At 43.1% G+C, this 22,841-nt stretch overlaps 1 protein-coding gene across 12 annotated transcripts in view; it reads left to right on the top strand.

The window, feature by feature from the left end:
* Positions 1 to 22,841, top strand: part of Eph (Eph receptor tyrosine kinase) — a 1,175,025-nt gene that overhangs the window by 260,511 nt on the left and 891,673 nt on the right. For 10 of the 12 annotated variants that reach the window (XM_071672570.1, XM_071672573.1, XM_071672579.1 and 7 more), the window contains exon 1: positions 20,363 to 20,762. The exons of 1 other annotated variant lie outside the window; for it this stretch is intronic. In XM_071672570.1, coding sequence (XP_071528671.1) covers positions 20,699 to 20,762 — 64 coding nt within the window. In that variant the 5' untranslated portion in view covers positions 20,363 to 20,698. Of the gene's footprint in view, positions 1 to 20,356; positions 20,763 to 22,841 lie in introns of those variants that run through there. One more of the 12 variants, XM_071672576.1, reaches the window with a different exon arrangement.

Here is a 22,841-nt window from a genome sequence, read left to right on the forward strand (position 1 = left end):
CCCACGGGTCCTGGAGGGGCATGGAATAGTTGGGCCTTTCCATCATCCATATCAGTGCCGTGTCTGGCCATCACCGGTGTAGCAAACCTTCCACATGTTCTGGAACGCGAATGGATGGATTTATTACACTGAACAAAGTCGCCATGATACTCATCGTCTCGCTGTTGCCGCTCCAACGAAAAAAAAAAAAAAGATGAGATTGAATTTAGAAAATGGTGAAATGTCAGAAGAATCTTCTAATAGTTTATTTCGATATGGATTAGATTGGTCGCTGACGTAACCCTGACCTAGACACGGTATCTGTTTCGTAAATACTTTGGCTGAGTTATGTCATATATGTGTGTCCTCGTTGTGACGAAGTGGACCGTTAATGAGTGGGTGCGTTTTCTGTGGTGACATTTTTTTTTTTACAGCATTTAAAGAAAATGTTGTGTATTGTATGTAGAGTCATTTTTCCTGTAGGTTATTTTCTCACAGAGGTCCTTGTTGTTCTTAATGATTTGCTAAGCCTTGGCTCTCCACTGCCCCTTGTTTTCTGACGGCCCGTTCGGCCCTGAGCCTAGCACGAGGCCCTTGTCTTTTCACGGTCCGTCCTGCCCTTAGCCTAGCACGAGGCCCTTGTCTTTACACGGCCCGTCCTACCCTTAGCCTAGCACGAGGCCCTTGTCTTTACACGGTCCGTCCTGCCCTTAGCCTAGCACGAGGCCCTTGTCTTTCACGGTCCGTCCTACCCTTAGCCTAGCACGAGGCCCTTGTCTTTACACGGTCCGTCCTACCCTTAGCCTAGCACGAGGCCCTTGTCTTTTCACGGTCCGTCCTGCCCTTAGCCTAGCACGAGGCCCTTGTCTTTACACGGTCCGTCCTACCCTTAGCCTAGCAGGGGTCCCTTGTCTATGGAGAGTGGCTTCCATGCACCAGGCAAGCGGTGAACACACGACCCCCGACCCCTTGACACGCTGGCTGGTAACACAGCAGCTCAGTTCAACACAGTAATTGAAAACGCCTCGTGTCAGGAAGGGGAATGCCCCGTCCTCCCCTAGATTTAATCACTGTAGATCAAGAATTTACCATGAACCAGATCATGTCAGATGCTGTAGGGAATATTTTATATATACATATATATATATGTATATATTTTTCCTTCCCCCGGATATTGTAGTCATCGTAGATCGGGGCCTGACACCCTCTTCCCCCCTCCCCTTTCCCACATCTTGATGATTATAATTAACGTGATCCAGTATTTTATATCTGTCCCCACCCTGTTTTCCTTCGGTCATGTCTCGTATTATATAATCTATTTTACGTGCCGTTCTCTTTGTGTGTGTGTGTGTGTGTGTGTGTGTGTATGTGTGTGTGTGTGTGTGCGTGTATGTGTGTGTGTGTGCTTTACGTGACGATCTTTTAATATTTTACGTGAGGTTTTAGTGTTGTAAGTGACTTCGTATATATATATATATATATATATATATATATATATATATATATATATATATATATATATATATATATATATTATATATATTTTATTACTTTTAGTGTTTTAAGTGAAATTCTTTCAATGTTTTATGTGACGTTCTATTAATGTTTTTACTTGACTTTCTAAGTCATGTTTTATGTGACGTTCTATTAATGTTTTTACTTGACTTTCTAAGTCATGTTTTATGTGACGTTCGTGCATTGTTTCTTTGTGACGAGCTCTCTGTTTTATAAGTGACGTGCTTTTAGTGTTTTTTTATAAGACGTTCTTTTAATGTTGTATTATCTCATTATAAATTGATGTTAGTTTTATTTTATTGTATTATTCAGTTGCATTTCAGTCGGCACATGTCTTTATGCACACTTTGTGTAGCAAATATTTCAATTCTTTTATAAATAAAGTATATTTATTATCTATATTATTTTCGTTATTCTATAATTGACATATGAACGTTGACTAAGAATAGAGTATTTTTGTTTTCTTATGAGGGTGAGGCTACAAGGAGTGAGGGAGGGAGGGAGTAGAGGCCACAGTGTGTGTTTACGTAGGTCAAGTGGTGTCCCAGGGTTGCCAAGTAGTGTTGTTTACCAGGGATATACCAGGGCAGCAGCAGGCATTCCTCCGTGTGAGGAGAGCCAGCCTTGAGGAGGAGAGGCGCGTTCCCTCCCCACACCCACCCCAAGTGCTTGCCGCTCCTCCTCATTCTTGCTTGAATTCTGGTGTTGCAGCTGTCGCTCCTGCTGGCGTTCCTCCCTCCCTCCTTGTGTCATCGCAGATTTGTGCATACGAGGAGGCAGGGTTATGCTGGTAGGGCCCCGTCTCGTATATCTGTCTTATTTCGTCTACTTTTGTCCCTCCCTAAAGCTGTTTACTGTCCCAGCCCTGATCATACCAGGGGGTAGAACAGTTGGTGAGACCCCGAATATAGACCGCTTGTCCCTTAATGCATATGTCCTTTTCTTCATTACCTCCTCCTGCCCTCAGACCTTACGTCAGGGGTGAGGTATACGTTAGGGTGTCGTAAGGGCGTTATGTTCCAGATGGAGAATAAGAACTTGTCTTCCCTTTCCGTTGCAGTGCCCCTGACGAGGCCTTTGCAGTGTCGCCCTTATGGGGGAAAACAGGACACGCAAATTACTTCTTTTTTTTTCAAGACAGTTTTAATGTCTTGAGGATTTGATCTTAAATACCAAGTGATTCTCTTTTTTTCTATTCCTTTAATGGATGTGCTAAGTCCAGCGGCGTCATTTACTCGTGTGTGTGAGGCTACCCCGGGGGGTCATGGTTCCTGACCCCCGGGGTTTTAAAGAGGTGGTGAGTTCTTGTGGCAAAGAGGTGGTAAGAGTTCTTGTGGCACATTGGTAGTCATATGCATGGTAGCGGCAGTGGTCATCAGGATGCAGAGGAATGAGCCTCCTTCTGGTAAAGGAATGATGCCTCATTTACGGATCCATTAGTCGTATTGTTTACAGTTCCTCAAGCCTTCGCAGCGCGTCGCGGGACAGTAGGTTCCGTGATAGTGTCGCTACATTATCTCTAGGCCGTCGGTTGGCCTTACTTATATAACTCCGAGGAGTAAATCTTGAGAACTGTGGCTCCCATTTTCAAGAAGAAGAGGAGGTGGCGGCGGGAACTGCATTACGGCGGACGACGAAGGTGCCCCTCTAGATTATTGACCGTAAAGGTAGAAGGTTTCACCATGATGGAATTCACATCGGAGGCTTTTAACGTATTGAATGCCTAGGGAAGTGAGAGTGTGTGTCTCTCTCTCTGAGGTGCATTGTCTCGGCTCTGATGGTTTATGGAGATGTGTGACCGTCACAACAGGGAGGTGAGAGACACACAAGACGATTGGACTGTTGAGCTGTGAATGGGGCCGACCGGTGAATGGGCACCTCCCCTTAAAATGGGGCTCAGCTATGAGTGGGTCTCATTTATCGTTGGGGCTTATCCTGTGAGAGAGGGGTCATCTGTAAATGGGACTATAGTCTGTAAATTGAGCTGACCTGTGAATGGAACTTTTCTGTGAGTGGGGATTATTAAGAAATGGGATTTTCATGTAATTGGGACTCTCATGTGGGTATGGGTCACGTCTGAATGGGATTCATTTTTTTTTTTTTTAGTAGGGCCTGTCTGTGAATAGGGTCCTCCTGTAACTAGGCCTCACGTGTGAATAAGGCTCATTCTGAGGAGGTTGAACCTGTGAATAGGGCTAACCTGTAAATAGGGCTTACCTTTGAATAGGGCCCGTGCGATAACCAGTGTGTGGATAGGCCCGGTACACAGACCCAGAATGTTACCTCAGTCGACCATTATGACACACCCGCCATGCCACACATACTTACCGTCGTTAACCATTTATTTAATGTCGTTTATCACGAAGGCTACTGGTAGCAGCTGGGCCTTAAAGACACCTTCCCATAGCTTTATCGTAGCTTTCATCTCGCCGATAAGAGCTAAGTTAGCTTTTACCCTGTTCCCTCATGCCACGTAAATGTTGTTTCTCTTCTTTAATTGGTTTTTATGAATGTATTTACGTCCTGATTTGGTTTGCAAAGCGGACACGTTATGAACGGCCGTTAGACTGCGCTCTCTTCGATGGTTACTTGGCATGTTCGTAGATGGCGCCCATGATCAAGTTCCCTCGAACCCTCGTAGATGGCGCTCATGAATAACTTCCACTCCCAGCTCATAGATGGCGCGCTTACCCAAGTAACGGTTACGCTCTCATAGATGGTGCTTGTACGCAAGTTTCGGTTTTTTGCGTATAGATGACGCACGTACTGAAGTTCCACCAGACACTCATAGATGTCGCCTCTACGTCATATACATATTATACGTTCATACGGGAACCTGACAGCTGTATGGAGGCTAACACTGTACGAAGGTGTCTGTTATACAAAGAGGGTTTACCCAGGTTAACGCGAGCCCCTGGCCTCTACATCAAGACCCACCGCTGTATGATGGTGACTGCTCTAGCCAGCAGGCATTTCGTAGCGCTAATTCGACTATCTTTTGTAAGTCGGACAAAAGTTTTTGTTCAGTTTACCGTCGATGAAACACCGGTTTAGCAAAGCTTACCCGGATTTTTGTTTTTTGTTTTTATGATCTTTTGATGATTTCCATTGAATGCGTCAATGCAAAACGGTACGGCCCTTGAACACGATGGTACGGCCCTTCAGCACGACGGTACGACCCTTAAGCACGACAATACAGCTCTTGAGCATGACGGTACGACCCTTTATGAGCACGACGGGACGACCCTTCTATACTTTGGCCTAGTCTTTTAACCTGACCGTTAATGAACTGGTCAGAGGTCACACGATCCCGCTGAGAGGTCGTATCGTTTTGCTATTCTCACACGTTGACATGATAAGGTCACCTGAGTTCTTACGTTCAGTTTGAACCCGCCATAGATGACGCGTTCTGATTCGTTGCTTTGAGGCATTGATAGATCACCGATAGCCATACTACATATGTATGGAGTACAGTCTGATGGTGTAGTCTTCTGGTTTCACTATCCTGTCCACCTCAGTATAGATTAGGTATTTTAGGATATTGTCAGTGTCCCCCAGCAGATAACCTGGTCATAGACCATCAGGTCTTGTGTTATCTGTCCTTCCCATGTACTGTCCTCCAGCAGATAACCTGGTCATAGACCATCAGGTCTTGTGTTATCTGTCCTTCCCATGTACTGTCCTCCAGCAGATAACCTCGTCATAGACCATCAGGTCTTGTGTTATCTGTCCTTCCCATGTACTGTCCTCCAGCAGATAACCTCGTCACAGACCATCAGGTCTTGTGTTATCTGTCCTTCCCATGTACTGTCCCCCAGCAGATAACCTCGTCATAGACCATCAGGTCTTGTGTTATCTGTCCTTCCCATGTACTGTCCTCCAGCAGATAACCTCGTCATAGACCATCAGGTCTTGTGTTATCTGTCCTTCCCATGTACTGTCCTCCAGCAGATAACCTCGTCATAGACCATCAGGTCTTGTGTTATCTGTCCTTCCCATGTACTGTCCTCCAGCAGATAACCTCGTCACAGACCATAAGGTCTCTTGTTATCAGTTTAGCAGCGTCTCTCTTGTGTGACGCAGATAACTTACAGAATCTTCGATTTTTCTTTAATTACGCTTCTTGTCAACTTCTGTGAATAACGTGATTAGATAGAAATTATAGTTAATAATTCTAAAGTAGAATTTTGCTATACCTTTACTCGGAAGATGAGTAAACCTAACACATTTGCTACAAGTCACTGTTCCCCTTCAACTACCCATTTGCACTTGTTCACCTCTTCTCGTCTCGCTTGCTTTTCTCTTACCTTCTTTATTAGGTTATTCTCGCTAGCTTTACCCCCCCCCCCCTCCCTCACCTGCCTCGTTCACTAATTCCATCTCGCGCCGAGTTCCCCCCCCCCCTCCCCAGTTCCTTGTTCTTCGACCTCTCGTGTTCAACCAACCTGTTCTAGGTGTCATTCCGCACTGTTCGTTGACTTCACAGATGTTAAAAACCCGCTCATTCTTTTCAGTAATTACTAGCGTTTCTTTTCCCATCTTATCTCGTCCTTTCTTTATATATTTATATAACTAACACTTGTTCTCCAGGGTTGCTGTTTAGGAAGCCTTTTCTTGCGTTTTCTCTGTCATCTTTTTTCACTGTTTTGCCATCTTTTTATCGTTCTTTGTCGTTTCTTGTTGTGCTTTATGCCATTTCGAGTCATTCCTTCGCCAGCTCGTGTAGAATCTTTGACTTTTCTTGTAGTTTTTGTATCAGTAATTGTATTTCTTTGTCATCTTCTGCAGTGTCTTTATCATTTCTTAGAGTTTCTTTTGACAATCCTTGTAGTTTCTTTGCAGTTTTTTCTAGTTTCTTTGACATGACTTGTAAAGTCTTCTTGTCATTTCTTTAGTTTTCTTTGTCACCCCTTTTGGTTTTTTTTTCTACCATTTGTTGTAGTTTCTTTGTCCTTTCTCGAAGCATGACACAGAATTGATGCATGAGTTACAGGGTATGACACAGACAGTAGACGCTAGAGCCACAGAGTGACACAGGGCTGCCTGTGTGCCCACACCACTAGCTAGACTACGCAGTGCTCGGCAAGCTGATTATTGTGTGGTCATCTGCAACGCAAGGGTGGGCCGTTTTGATAACTGTCTCTTTCCCTACACCTCCAAGCTTTGGAACTCTTTACCTTCTCATGTCTTTGTCAATAGCTATCACTTGGCACGTTTCAAAAGACAGGTTTTTCACTTCCTCCAAAATTCTTAAATACTTTCCCTTGTCTCTTCTTCCTTCCATAGTCCGCTTTATATTTCAATAAAAGGCCCAGCATTTTGTGTGGACTTTTTACCTTAACCGGAGCCTCCAACGTTAAAAAGTAGACACACAGCGACACATGAAATACACGAGAGCAACAGACTGACACAGACAGACACAAGAGCAACAGAATGGCACAAGACACAGACGCAAGAGCAACAGACTGACACACAGACAAGACACAAGAGCTACAGAATGACACAAAACACAGACACAAGAGCTACAGAATGGAACAAAACACAGACACAAGAGCTACAGAATGACACAAAACACAGACACAAGAGCTACAGAATGGAACAAGACACAGACACAAGAGCTACAGAATGACACAAAACACAGACACAAGAGCTACAGAATGACACAGAAAAGACACGAGGGCTACAAAGTGCGATAAAAAAAAGACCCAAGGGCTTCATAGTCCCACAGAAAAGACACGAGGGCTACACAGTGTGTCGCACAAAACAGACACAGTCAAGAAGAGCGAGAATCTTCCACGTTTTTATCACCCTTCCTTCCCTGTTGACATTTATAGCCTGTGATCAATTCCAATTTTCTTCGATCCCGTTGCATATTTCATCGTCCGTTCCCTACGAGTTCACACAATATTCTTGGGTGGGGTGGGAATCTAAATTTAGACTCGACTTTTGCGATGGTTATATGTATCATTTGTCTCAGTTAGCTGGTATAGAAATAGCCGAGGGCCGGCCCTGTACGTTTAAGGGATTTGGTCTTTATGCCGCGCTTAGCCCAAGCTATTTTGAAGATTTGTGGTGGGAATGGGTTAATACAGGAGGGGGGGGCGGTACGTTTGTCATGGGGTTGTGAAAATAGGGTTAAGTTAGCTGTCATAACCCTACATAACCCGAGTGGGCCAGAGGGGGGTTGCAACCTCCTCTCTCTCTCTCTCTCTCTCTCTCCATCTCCTCTTCTCCTCTCTCTCTCTCTACTCATCACTACACACTCACTAAACACACACACAACAACTTATACAACTTACTACATCGACACATTTCTCTACAGATCATACCTCATTCCACCCTCCTCATCCTTTATGCACCCTTCCTTCCTCCCTAAATGACTGCACGAGTCATTTCCCACTGGGTTGGCCTGCATCCAACCTCAGCCACTGACTCTCTCTTCTCTCTCTCTCTCTCTCTCTCTCTCTCTCTCTCTCTCTCTCCCTTAGATGATGACGAGTCATTTCCCACGTGCGGCCTCTGGCCTGCTCCCACCCACCACTCCACGCCCACCCCACGCCACCGCCCCCACTTTTACCCGGCAGTGTTTGACCGTTCGGCAGCAGATAATGGACTGCAAATCGCAGCCTCCCAATTACCGTAATGTGTACAGAGCGAGCAGCACGAGGCGCGGGAGAGAGAGAGAGAGAGATAGAGAGAGAGAGAGAGAGAGAGAGAGAGAGAGAGAGAGAGTCCCCATATTGTTTCTACAGCAAGCAAGGGGGCATACACACACACACACACACACACACACACACACAGCAGACCTCGTCGGCCTCTGTCCCTCCCTGGATAGGTTTTTTGACTTCAACATCTAACGATTTTTGACTTCCACAACTAAAGAGTTTTGACTTTCGTGTTTGACCATTTTTGACGGCCACGTCTGAAAATCAGTAATTGCTTCCACTTCCAGCGGTTTTTGGCTTACACGTCTGATGATTTTTTCCCTTTTTAGTCTGACGTCCATTGACTTTATGTTGCTTTTGACTTTTACCTTTACAAAGAGTGGCAAAGAATTCATATCCTTTGACTGCTTCTGGCTTCCTCATATAACTTGTGAACTCCACACGGGATAACTTTACCGCCTATACATGAGATGGCTCTTGGCTGCCACACCTGAAATTTGGCTTCTACAACGATGGACTTTGACCGGACTCCTGCCTCGGGGCGAGCCCCCGACCTGGGCCACAGAAACTCTTTAACTTCTTCCTGACATCAACACGGCTTCTTACACCTCTGACGCAGACAGTTTCCTTTTACCTCGACCGGTGTTTAATTGCTGACTTCAGCCCAGACTGCTGAATCCACTGGATCGAGGAAAGTCAAAAACGGGGGGAAAAGAAAACGGCGTGGTGTCGATGGATTCATTGGCTATACCATCAGTTGGCTGGTTTAGCTAACACTTTCCGTTCGCTCGACTACCAGTTAAGTTAGAACTGTTTATTGAACTAGTTATGTACGGTTTCGAGGCGTCAGAAGATTTAAATTTTGATTGCCTTTTGATTTCGTGTATGCCTACTGAAACTTACCCAGACAGAACAGTGGAAATGCATGTTGAAGCAGGCTCATGAAAGTCCAGAGCAGGACATTCTACAAACACAGAGGAATAAATACAGTGTGATAACCTTCTTGAATATGATAGAACAAACCCAGTGACGTCATAGTTTACAATGAAATAAACCCGGTGCTCGTACAGTGTCCGGGAGTGTGATAGTAAAGTCCCGTAATCGCACAGTGTCCGGGAGTGTGATAGTAAAGTCCCACAACTCAATAAAGTTTAAATCCAGGACATTGCTAAGGAAACCATGGGGACCATAAGGAAAATAAGAATAGATCTGCAGTGAAATAAAAGAAGATAGATAAACTCTGAGACGTATATTGTACTACCTGCACACACGCACGCGCGCACACACACACACACACAAAATATAATATATATATATATATATATATATATAATATATATATCATATATATATATATATAATATATATATATATATATATATATATATATATATAATTTTTTCATTTTCCCCGTGGACTCATAGGAATAATATATAATATATATATATATATATATATATATATATATATATATATATATATATGAAAAAAAAAACGTGCTGGTCAAAGTGCCTCAAATGTAAAACAATTTAAATGCTAATACTATACCAACAGTTTTGTTGTTGGAACAAGAACAGACAATTCTCAATCTTTTTTTTTTTCATCTTTTTACAGATGTATTCCGTCTGAAAAAAAAAAATCGAAATGATTTAGGGGTCTAACAGTGGACAGTGTATGAAACAGGACTGAACTGTGCTTGTGGGCTTGTGAATGATTACAAGGGATTTTTGAGTATGACATCCGTCATTAGTGCATACTCAACGCAGGCAGTGTATATATGTATATATATATATATATATATATATATATATATATATATATATAAAGAGCTGCCATGTCGGCTGTGCCAGCATGAAGAACTCTGTATATATATATAATATATATATATATATATATATATATATATATATATATATTTCCTTCTAGCTTAGTATTCACACACGGGCAGTTAGTATGAGTCAAATACACACTTGGGCATACTTCAAACGGGCAACCCTCAATGGATATTTTGATTCACGGGGAATATCGTGGCGTTCCACCTTCTGTTTTTTCTATTTTTTTTTTTTCAAGTAATGTGTATTTTTTGTCCTGTTTTTTCTCCACTCGTTTGCGAGACATGGACGGCAGGGACTGAGGTATGTTGAATGTGACGCGACCTGAAACATATATGTAAATTACGAGTTTGTCGCCTATATTATCGCGCCTTGCTTCCACGGTGAAGTTTCTTTTGAGTTGAGACTCTTGACCACGTCTCATTAAGTCGAGACTCAAAAGGCAGAATTTCAATGTTCACCTACTGTTCACCAGCTGTTCAAACTTGCACGACGTGAACTAGCATGCAAGTACCCATGTTCACATACCCAGTCCATGTTGTGTGATGTGAACATATGTTGAGCTGAAGGTAAATGGCGAATTCTTCCTTTGAGTCTAGACTTTTTTTTTTTTTGAAGACAGCTTCCATCCCTCTCCTGCCTCCATCTCTGTATCCCTCCCATCTCCCGCCCATCTGGCACCCCCTCCCTCACTCCCTCCCGCCCAGACCCACGCCGGTGTTCTGCTAATTGGGCGTGTGAACGAGCCAGTAATTAGCGGGGGAGGAGCGTGGGAGGAATGCGGGTGATGCTACGGTGACACCATCACTGTGGGAGGTGCCACACAGCCTCCCCAAGTGGCCCCGGGCACCCGCTCCTCCCCTCTGACACTCTCCCATCGTTAGGGGAGTGCCACAGCCTCCCCAAGTGGCCCAGGGAACTCATCCTACCCACGAAGCCCCCTCCCATCATCTCTTCCACACATTTTTTACTTTTCCAGTCCCATTATATGTCTCTCTCTCTCTCCTCTCCTCTCTCTCTCTCTCTCTCTCTCTCTCTCTCTCTTTCAACCTGTTCCTTTGCTGCCAGTCCTTCCACCTCACCCTTTATATTCACGGTCCACCCCTCTCTTGTCCCCCTTCCATCTCCCTTATCACTAACTCCCCACACCCCCCCCCCTCACCCTCGCTTCATAACGTCCCCTCCCCCCTCTCTCTCTCTCTCTCTCTCTCTCTCTCTCTCTCTCTCTCTCTCTCTCTCTCTCTCTCTCTCTATCTCTCTCTTCCCATCAGCAGTGATTCAGTCGAAAGTTCGTCACACTGGACACTCAATTTCTTTTTACCTCTCTAAGGCACTTCGCCTCTATGTGGTTATCAAGAAATCATGACAGGCAACAGTGGGCATTCCTCAGTGGCGATTAGCGCCCTCGAACGGAGACATAGTCCCCGATAATCATCATGAGAATAGAAGTCACTTTACCTGGAGATGTTGTGAGCCATGTTACGTAACAGGACACCGGCTTGCTATTAAATGTTTATGGTTGATGAAGTGGCGGTGTTAACTCTCTCTCTCCTCTCTCTCTCTCTCTCTCTCTCGGCGTCTGACTCGAGGTCCGTGGCTGATATATATATATATATATATATATATATATATATATATATATATATATATATTATATATATATATATTATATATATATATATATGTAAAGGAAAAGAATATTCATCGGATCTTCAGTTTTACCAGCGGCGTTGATATTCCGTGGGGGGGGGGGGGGGTCTGATCGTTACAAGACAACAGTGTTGGCTGCAACAAGTCATTACTGGGACGTTGGTCAGTTCCTCGTCCTACCACAGGTGCCCCTTATATCCTGGCATATGTTTTTTGGGGTATGATGTGATATATCCTGGTATATGTTTTTGAGGTATGACATGATATATTCTGGTATATGTTTTTGGGTATGATATATTTTAGTGTATGATATATGGGCAAGACTCTTATATACTCCAGTATACGTGGGTATAAGCCATCCATACACTGGCAGAATTCAGAATTCCTCTGATGAATATCATTAACGTGGCTCATTAAGCAGTTGAGATGCATTACATGCGATTATCATTTTTGGGTGGAAGCACCGTAAGGAGAAATGTGGTTAGTAATAGTTGCTGTGGCAGAGACGATACGGGTGCGGTGTGGCACGGTATAAGGCTCGTGTGTGGTACTGTGGTATTCTTGTCATAATACCATGACATTACGACATAGATCACTGTGGGGGTCAAACACATGTACCAGGTCACTGCAGGTGTTGATGATGGTAAAAAGGGTGGTTTGGTGATTAAGGCAGTGGTGTTGCTGACTCAGGAGAAATATTTTGAAATCTTAGAGAGAACTGAAAAGAAATAATCACTGATTCGGAAAGCTGTTTACACCCAAGGTCATCTGAAAACAATGAAACTCATGATATAAAAAGATTAAGACATATCTCACGTCAGCATAGTGTGATAAGGTATACTGGTATATTTAGATATAAGGTATATTGAAATGCATCAAGCTGGGGGAAGTCATTCAAGGAGAGAGCTGTGGACACATGGAAAGGAAGATATATAGTGGAAAAGATACGTGGATACATGGGAAGGAAGATATACACGTGGAAGAGATACGTGGACACATGGAAAGGAAGGTATTTACGTGGAAGATAGACATGGACACATGGGCAGAGAGAGAGAGAGAGAGAGAGAGAGAGAGAGACGATGTATTTTTAGTGAAATCACGATGAAGATTTGATATCAAGATGAAAAAACAAACGTGTTGATCCAGAGGACACATTTGATGTGTCCAGGATGTGCCGGACACATCAGATGTGTCCGGCACATGCCTGAGTGACTCCTGCATCCGCTTCATCATTTCTGACCACGAAGACCTTGACTCTGACCACCAACAGACGTGACGGCCAGCACACACACACACACACACACACACACACACCACATCGAGCCCCACATAGAACCCCGGGCCACATTGAGCCCCTGGCCACACTGAACCCCGGGCTACACGAAGGCAAAGGCCACATCCCGTTCCAGGCCACGTTGGACCATACACCACGCTGAGCCTCGCATCACACAGAGTGCTCCCCCCACACACCACACTTGACCACCACACCTCACTCTCAAACAATAAACCCCCACACCACCACACCTCACCGTCACACTCTGGGGGAACCTTGTCCAAATTACTTCAACCATTTGACATGTGAACACACAGGAGGGGAAAATACATCGTCATTCTGTATATCTCTTTGTGATAAACAATTAAGGTTTTTTTTGTATCAGAATTCTGCTAAAGTCAGCGCCCAAAGAATTGTATTCAGGTCGGTTGCAACACCTTATATTTTAACTCTGAAAAAATTTGATATATATATATATATATATATATATATATATATATATATATATATATATATATATATATATATATTCCTATGAGTCCACGGGGAAAATGAAACACGCAAAGTTCCCAAGTGCACTTTCGTGTAATAATCACATCATCAGGGGAGACAAGGGAGAAATATAACAGTCAGTTGATATACATCGAAGAGACGAAGCTAGGACGCCATTTAGTAAACATGTATAAACATATATAATCCTTGCCATTCTTCTCCACGGTGGGATAAAAGAAGTGTTATTGTAGACCAACGATCATGATTCAAAGATGAGTCTAAATGTGGCGAAAGTTTAGGCTAATTGATTTAGCTTTAATGATCCTCGCTCATTGTGCTCAGACAGTCTCTCTCTCTCTCTCTCTCTCTCTCTCTCTCTTCTCTCTCTCTCTCTCTCTCTCTCTCTCTCTCTCTCTCTCTCCCCCAAGCTTGTCATGATTCCATTATACGACTGTGGGCAACCAGCGGTACGCCACGCCACTCAGGATCAGCGATGACTGGAGTGGTTCGATCGCTCAAGCCCTTGTGAGTGGTGCCCGCTTCCGTAACGCCATGGGGCAGTGGGCTGGGCTGGCAGAACGGGCCTACGATCCTTGGGGAAGGAGGGGAAAGGGGGGGGGGAAGATGACGGGAAAGAGAAAGGGAAGACGTGGGAGATCCTGATATGGTTGGAGAATGGAAGGTCTGGAATTCCGTCTCTACCATGACGACATGAGAGAGAGAGAGAGAGAGAGAGAGAGAGAGAGAGAGAGAGAGAGAGAGAGAGAGAGAGAGAGAGAGAGAGTTCCTGCGGTGAGGGATGTACGCATGAGAGGTCAAGATCCTCCTGCGTGATATGGTGGTGAAGGAGTTTTTTGATTCGTGCATGATAAGGGAAAGGGGAAGGCCCATCCTGCCGTAAGGGAGGGATCCTACGATAGGATGTTAAAGAATCAAGAGAAATCCTACGGTGGAGGATGGGGTTCGAAGATACTCCGACAGTGAGGAGCCCCAAGGGGGAAATCCGGTCCTGGCGAAGGAATCGCAGGGAGGTCCTGCCGAGGCACGTCCTAGCAGCCAGACACAGGACTCGCACCAGTCGAGGAACCCCAGGATCTCCGGGGTCCATATTGAATGACGTGTTTGTGTCTCCACACGTGGGAGACTTGCCTGACGGGGGTGTGAACGACATTACTAAGGCGTGCCTGGTGGGGCGGAGGAGCCCTTGGAGAGCTAGAAGGTCACCCACTTCGTCTGGATGCAGATGTTTCCCGTGGCTAACACCCCTGCCGTGGACTGGGTCGTCTCCTGACGTAGTGGTAGCAGGTCGTACTAGGTCAGTGATACGTACAGGTGACGGGGTCGTCTCCTGACGTAGTGGTGTCAGCAGGTCACACGGTGCGAGGACGGACGGTCGTCTCCAGACGAAGGAGGTCGTACTGGGTGATGCTTGCGCTGGAGGTCGTATGGATGAAACTGACTTGGTATTAGTAGAAGATAAGGGGGTCCTCATCTTAACGAGGACGTATCAGTTATCAGTAAGAGAGAGTGTTTGCGGTGTTCTAGCACCATTGATGCCAGTGCAGGTGTGTGGTAAGGAAATACCAGCGACTGGTACCAGTGAGTGAGAGATGATACCGAGGAATTGGTATCATTGACGATGGTGTGAGGGACCTGGTATCAGAGGGAGGATGATAAGCAAATGGTATCGCAGGGATGATGTGAAGATAATGGTATCAGTGAGGTATGATATGGAGGAAGTGGTAATACGGTTGATACCAAGAAAGTGGTATTGGTGAGAGATGATACCAAGAGAATAAAGATATTAAATAATGATAACACCAAGTTGAGATTGATACCACAAAATATACCATAAAAAGGTTATACTGATAACGATGAATAATGATAAACTAAGTGATTGAAAATAAAGGCGACCTGTGGTTTTTCTTTCCTGGACAGTAACACTCAGAGTGTGAGGCTTTAAGACCATAAACTACTTCACCGTGGAGGAGAGAAGAGTGGCGGGTGACTTGATCACAGCCAGTTAGCTTCTGAACCTGTGGCAAATTAACGACAGCAGAGATCAGTTGGCTTTGATAAAAGCATGCAAGGGAAGGGTGGAGGAAGGAGGAACTGAAGCGATGATGCGCAGTGATGATAACCCGGGGGGAGGATTTCTCTCATGTGACAACGATGTTGGATAAATCTTGCCGTCCACGGAGGAGGAGGAGGAGGAGGCCTTGGGTAAGGAGGCGATCCAGGCGTCACGGTAACTCTGGCTTGCCCCCGGAGACCAGGGAACAGACCGCGCAATATCACCGAGTTGCTGCCTTTGTTACGAAGGTCCCTCCACACCCCCCCTTCCGAGGCGAGTGTGCAATATCCTGCACTTATTCCTGTGCACCAGCTGGCTCCTAGAGCACCCCTGGCCTTCCTTCCTGCTTCCCTCCCCCTACTACCTCCCCCCACCCTTCCTCCTCTCTTAACCCCCCCATTTGGGCCCCATCCAACCATTACGAACCATACGTGATTGAGGGGCCACTCACGTCCGTGGCTACACACAAGTTCTCATTGTTCTCACTAGCGACATATAACTGTTGTATTACAGCAGGGATTTTGCAGGTTAACAAGGTCCTCATATATGGATTTATTTTCTTCCGAGAAGACTCTAGACTTAGTGATAATCGAAGACCAGAAATATTTAAAAAAAAAAAACTTTTTTTGCTTTACCCAACGCCTTTGGCAACCAGCTACAACACCCCATGATTCCAACTTGCAACATTCAACAACTGTTATTGTCGCTTTCTCCTCACCTGTTTGGTTGTGGTCTTGTTGTTGTCAAGAGTACAACATGATTAGAGTATGAAGAGCCTCTGAAACCACGCCTGGTGTATTGGTTAGCGTCGCGACCTGAGAATCACTGGGGCCCAGGGTTCGAATACCGAACTGGATAAAATCTTGCGAGAGGGTTGACCGATGATGGATATCTGGTGGAAGATTACACACACACACACACACACACACACACACACACACACACACACACACACACACACACACAGGCTGAAGATGACACAGTACAACTGTTTCGTATTATAACCTTTATGGACTTTGGAAAGCCATTTTCTATACGTGTGTCTGGTACAGTGATCCATGTTCTATGCTTGTTCCTTGTACAGTACTGGTGACGGCTGAGAGAGGGAAGGTTTCTTTTTGATTGACCAATTGAACAGTTCTTGTTAGAAAACCTTATAGTGTGCTGTAATTAATCCTTTATCGGAGCAATTGTTCTGATGTAATCAGGAAGATGGTAATACAAAGGTCAATACTGACTTTGTCATTACAATGGATAATTATGTCCGGGTTTCATATTAGTTTTATATTCATATCGCAAAACAGCATAGCATTATTCGCGAAAGTTTTATGATTAGGTGATTAATTACGAGCCTGATATATTATATATATAATATAATATAATATAATATTAATATATAATATAATATATATATATATATTCTTTTTTGTGAGTTTGTGAAAATGGTGAGTATTGGTCGGGTTTATGTATTTGTTCTGGTACATCCTGGGATACGAATTGTCATGGTGTCGTGTTATTCCCAGGAAGGGAAACGGCCACTGGAAGTGTTTCAAGAGGCCTTGTGACTCTCTCCTACAGAGAGAGAGAGAGAGAGAGAGAGAGAGAGAGAGAGAGAGAGAGAGAGTCATGACGCAAACACACTTACAGAAAATCGCCCATTTGCATTAAAAGACTTGCACCATCCACCAGGACCCGCCTCGGCCCTTTCTTCCATCTGCACCTATCCCTTCCCCCGTCCCACCTATCCCTTTCCCCGTCCCACCTATCCCTTTCCCCGTCCCACCTATCCATCCCATTAAATAAAGGAAAATTTGGCAAGCATACAGGTGTTTATGGCCCCTCAATATCAAAAAGACTAAAAAGAGAAGCTTTCTCTCTTGGTTAAGCAGTGCCATTGTGTTGTGTCCTGTGGTAATCGCATTACGCTACGTATCCTTCTGTACCAAGTCACCATCGCTTATCACATCCTTGAGGCGTGTGGCACATATTAGCATATGATAGCCAAATAGGCTACGTATATCCAGGCCTCACGTACGATCATGGGATATACTGGCATAGTAATTCCCGTAGACTTCACATCGATATGGCGGTGTGCGACAAGAATTCCGTTTACAGATATGGGTACCGGAATGTGTGCGGTGTGATGGCCGGCACTCGACGCTGCCTGAGGGAGGCGCTGACGGGGGAGGACCTCAGGCACACGGCCTCATGCTGGGACACCTGTAATGTCTCGTCTAGGCTACAGCGTGAGGAAGGTCGAGCGCCTGCAATAATAATGATGATAATAGTAGTAATAAAAATGATAATGAAATGACAATGATGATGATAATAGTAATAATAATAATTAATAATAATAATAATAATAATAATAATGATAATGATAAAAGTAATAAATGATAAAATGACAAAATGATAATGAAAATATTAATGTAATAGTAAGAATAATAATAATGATAATAATGAAATAATAAGTAATAAAAATGATAATAAAATAATAATGATAATAATAATAGTAAGAATAATAATAATGATAATAATAGTAGTAATAATAATAATAAAAGTAATAAAAATGATAATAAAATGACAAAATGATAATGAAAATAATAATGATAATAGTAAGAATAATAATGATAATAATGATAATAATAAAAGTAATAATAATAACATGGATGATCAAATAATACTGAAATAATATGTTTTTTCTTTTCTTTAAATAATTCGTCCATTTACCGGTTAGCGAGGTAAGCGTTAAGAACAGAGATGGCTTATTTGGAATATCCTACCTGGCCCCTCTGTTCCTCTTTATGAAAATAAAAAAAAAAAAAGAGATGGAATATCCAGCCCGTCCCTCCTTTAGTCGACTTCTACGACACGCAGAATACGTGGGATAGTATCATTAATCACTACAGGATAAATATGTTATCAGGATTATATTCATGGTTATTTGTAGTTACGAATGAGACATTATGAACACCTCGTAATATTATCTGAGATGTTTCAAAATTTCTGAAATAGAAAAAAAAAACGGAAAAAATTTCTAAGATTCGTATATAACATTTTATTTTCAATTTTTTTTTTTATTGGGTTGGTTACTAGGCTTAAAGACAGAGTCATTAAATGACGCCGTCGTTGTCAAGTTAAAAATCCACAAACTGGTGTTCACTCTAAAACCACATGCATTGCAACTATGCCACGTGGCATGTAATAGTTGATAGGCCTGTTTGGTTGTTTGGTCTCTTCGGGCCCTCAACTGCCAAGGGTCATTAGCGGCGGTCATCGTTAAGCTAGATCGACCGAGTCAAAAATATGTATTCCACCTTCAAGTATTGGGATTAATAGATGATCACATACTCTCTCATTATTCATGCAAGCTGATAATGAATATTTGAGATTAAAGATGATTGATATTCACATAAATTTTACATAGCCTTCAAAACTCTTTGTGTATTTAACTTTACTAAGCTGTGTTGGTGAATTTTGATTCAAGTTCATTTGACATCTGTAGTTAATGTTTGTCTCACTAGATTATAATATAAACTTTAAATGTAGCTATTGGAATCCTTGAACCATCTTTGATATCAAATTTTGATTAATGCAATAATAATAATAATGATAATAATAATAAGAATAATGGAATTATGATGATGATTATAATAATGATATAATAATGATAATAATAATAGAAATAATGGTATATAATAATAATGATAATAGTAATAATATTATTGTTATTTTTATTATTATTATCGACGTGTTCGGGCAATCCACCAAACACCTAAACAAGGTCTTCACTAGGTGTCCGTTACTGTAAAAACCATTTATATATTTGCCGTCGTGATGATCAGGGGGCCCACATCAGATAACAGCCCTAACGACCATCTGTCCACTTGATAATACAGCAGTTGGTGATAGTGGTAATAACATCGGGAAATACAGGAATAACTAGCAGGTCTTAGCCACCTTGATAAGGATTTAACACTTCAGAAGAAAAAAAAAAAAAGAGAATCGTGTTAAGCCATTGAATGGAATGGTGTTAGATCACTCGTGATTTGATCAAGCGATTATCGTTAACACTGTATAAAGCTGCAAAATAAATTCTCCCCTGTAGGTCAGTGGCAGATTTGCGTAATTATGGCTCCATTGCCCTTTGATGTCTATGCTAACACTTTGGAAAAATTTTTAATTTGATGCGGACAAATGCGGCGTCGGATCGTATGTGGTAGACAGCATTAAGCAGAGAGACGCATTTAAGATGAATGGAGGATTTTAGATCCTCGGGCGATTAAAGTACAGGCAAGTATCGCTGGGCGTTTAGTGCCGATGTGGTCTTATTTCCCCCCCGAAGACGAAGCACCAGAATCATCGTGTGTTTATATGTGTTCGAGATGTGGCCATTGTCTTTTGACCCTCCCCGACCAACGCTCAGGCGATGAAAAATTCAAGTAAGGATGAAAATTAATGATACTGGCGAAGCTGTATCTGATGCGGAGACGACATTCTTACGATAATTATCCGCCCTTGCCATTAATATCACTTTGTCAGCGGGTAAAATTTCCTTATAGATGAGTAAAGCATATTTTAAAATGCTTCAGTTGGTAGTCCTGATTCGCTGGCAACGCTGGCCTTGCCAATTTCCTTTTTTTCCATCGCATTTTTTCGTCCGTTGTGAACTGGGAGTCACGTAGATGAGGATACGAGGCGACACGTAGTTATCCCTACTTGCAGTAATCATCGCTTGGCTTGTGATTAGGAAAAGAGCTTCTGGAATCCTCAGTGTGCGAAAACATGATGGTGGTGAAGTCGACGCGCTGACCTCTGTAGTTGGCAGCCCTGCGCGTCTTAGCCCGCGGGCAGGTTCGGTGTTGGTTCGCGAGTCAGTGTCAGTTGAGTCGTCGGCGTGTCAGGGCTGTGCGCGCTCTCTCCTCGAATCATCCTTTCATTCTGTGTGAAATAAGTGGGAAAAGTGCTTAAACAGGATATCCTTAAGTCGAAAGTGTAGATGTGAGTACAGCCAAGGTGTAGAGAATGATCCCAGAGTATTGGTTTGTGGTTAGATGAGCGAGGGGGTGAATAATTCGTGAAAGTTGGAAAGGCAAGCCACACGCTCTGCAACACGCTCTGGTGGCTGACCCCTCGAAGAAAGTCGAGTTTACTCGGTGGTGTCGAGGTATTCGTGTGTCACGAAAAAGTTGCTAATTAGTGAAAAGTGATTAGATACATGACATTGGATTGTTTACGGGATATTTACTACCATCTGCTACCGGAACTAACATGTATGCTAGGTAAGGTCGCCTGTTGATTATTTATTTTTATCTCTCATTACCTTTATATCGCCTTAGTTTTTCTAGTGATATGATTTTATGTAGTGATTTATGTATGGTTTGTTTCCATGTAGATATGATTTAGCATTGTGTATGAGTACAATTTGTGAATAGTTTCAGAAACACACTTGTTTCGAACTGTATTTTTACGCCCCGCTTGTGCGTGTATGTCCATGTTGAGGCCCATTGGATGTTTGCGAAGCTTAACAAGGCTTCCCTCAAGCAGTTAATGGGATTATAACTGCCATTTTTCCTCCCCCCACAACGAATGACATCTGCGGAAGGCACCCACTGGTATGGTATTGGGAGGGTAACATGCGCTATTTTTGCAATTAAAGATCGTAATTTGATAAGAAATGGCAGAGTCATTTCATTAAATTGTCGCTGTTGCTCTCAACATTGCTTCGCAGGTTAAATGGTAACGTTGTCCAGGCGTAGCGTATAATTTGCGATGTATAGCACTGGTACCTGCTCGCCCCCGTGTTATGTGGGCTTCGTCGAGAAGATTTTGGTAGACGGGTCGCTGTACCGTCAGGAGTAAAGTGGTTTACTGGAAAAGGTTTGATGTAGTGATTCACACGGAGTTGGTACGTATGAAAGCTACCCTTGTGTGTTGTTAGCCTGTCCTTTATCGGTGGGTTGTTATTATCATTATCATATCCAGTTATAGTTATGGAAAACGTAGCCGAGTTTATGTAGTAATGGGTTAGATCCCGTGTTGTTGCGATTAATATGCGTTTTAATCATGATTCATAACAAAGGACCGACAAAATCACTCGCGGCTTGTGTTATGTATTACTCGGTAAAATTTTGTTCACTAACCTGAACATCGTTTTAATTAGTTCGTATAATAGCTGCCACTAGTATTATGCGTAAAATGAATACTCTGTAAAGACAAAGTGAAAACATTAATTGTACGGATTGACGAGTTATTGTAAAATTATTTGTGAATTTTTAATCCCGGGAATTTGAATAAAAAGAGAACTCGGCAATGAAAATAACAGTGAAAACAATTTTAATCCGATAACTGGTCACATTGTCAGTGTATTGTCGATGTTTGGTGACAGTGTCAGTTGGAACTAGTACCGGTCATGCTGGAAATACCGAATGTATTGGTGTATTTTTGCTGTAAGATTGGATGTACTGTTGTCTGAATAATATACGCGATGGATGTATTTTTTTTTTCTTTGTTCATTTTCAGTCCGTAATGTGGGTGTTGAGCGATTTATTTTTGTGTACATTATATATATATATATATATATATATATATATATATATATATATATATATATATATATATATACACGGCTTATCTGTATTTGTATAGATATGCCAAATTTCGAAGTATAGGAAGTTGTAATATTCCATGTTTTGATTACATGTCCTTCGTTCCATGGATTGTGGAATGAGCTTATTATGATATGACTGTGTCTGGATTAAGTGTGCTCTCATTGTTGAGTTTCTAATGTCCTCACGAACGCTGGTATCAGGCCTAGTGCCCTATTGCCCGACTCGCTCAAGTAGAAGCCTTCTTCTTTTTTTTTCTTTTTCTTTCTTTGCCCCCACTAAATCTTGGCCAGGTATTAGATATTCAGGGGTTTTGTATACGTCACGTCCATTGTAAGTGATATAGTGGGAAGTTCCAGAGTTCCGTGCGCGCTTATGGCCTTTTAAAGTAATCTTGGGTCTCGCATGTCTCATCTTAAGGGCCCTCCTGGGCTCTGGTAGACGCTGGTGTGTCGAATCGGACTTTCTCGGTGGGAGGAGGAGGAGGAGGAGGAGGAGGGTTGTTCCGCCTTTAGGCCTACGGTGGGAACATCTCGGACTGGCCGACCTCCACCGAGATGTAGGCCTTTCAGTTTTTGTTTGTCGAGATTTTCGCTGAGAGAGGTGGTGCCTTTGTTACGCCCAGGCGTAACTCTGAGGAGGAGTTTGCCGGCCGGAGTGGAAGAAAGTGTCGGTTTGAGGGTGATGTTGCAGGTTGGCGAAAACCAGGCTATGAGATGGTGCTCGGCGCCCAGTTTGTGGACACAGCGGATG

Source organism: Panulirus ornatus, chromosome 17, assembly GCF_036320965.1.
Source record: "Panulirus ornatus isolate Po-2019 chromosome 17, ASM3632096v1, whole genome shotgun sequence".
Lineage (NCBI taxonomy): Eukaryota > Metazoa > Arthropoda > Malacostraca > Decapoda > Palinuridae > Panulirus > Panulirus ornatus.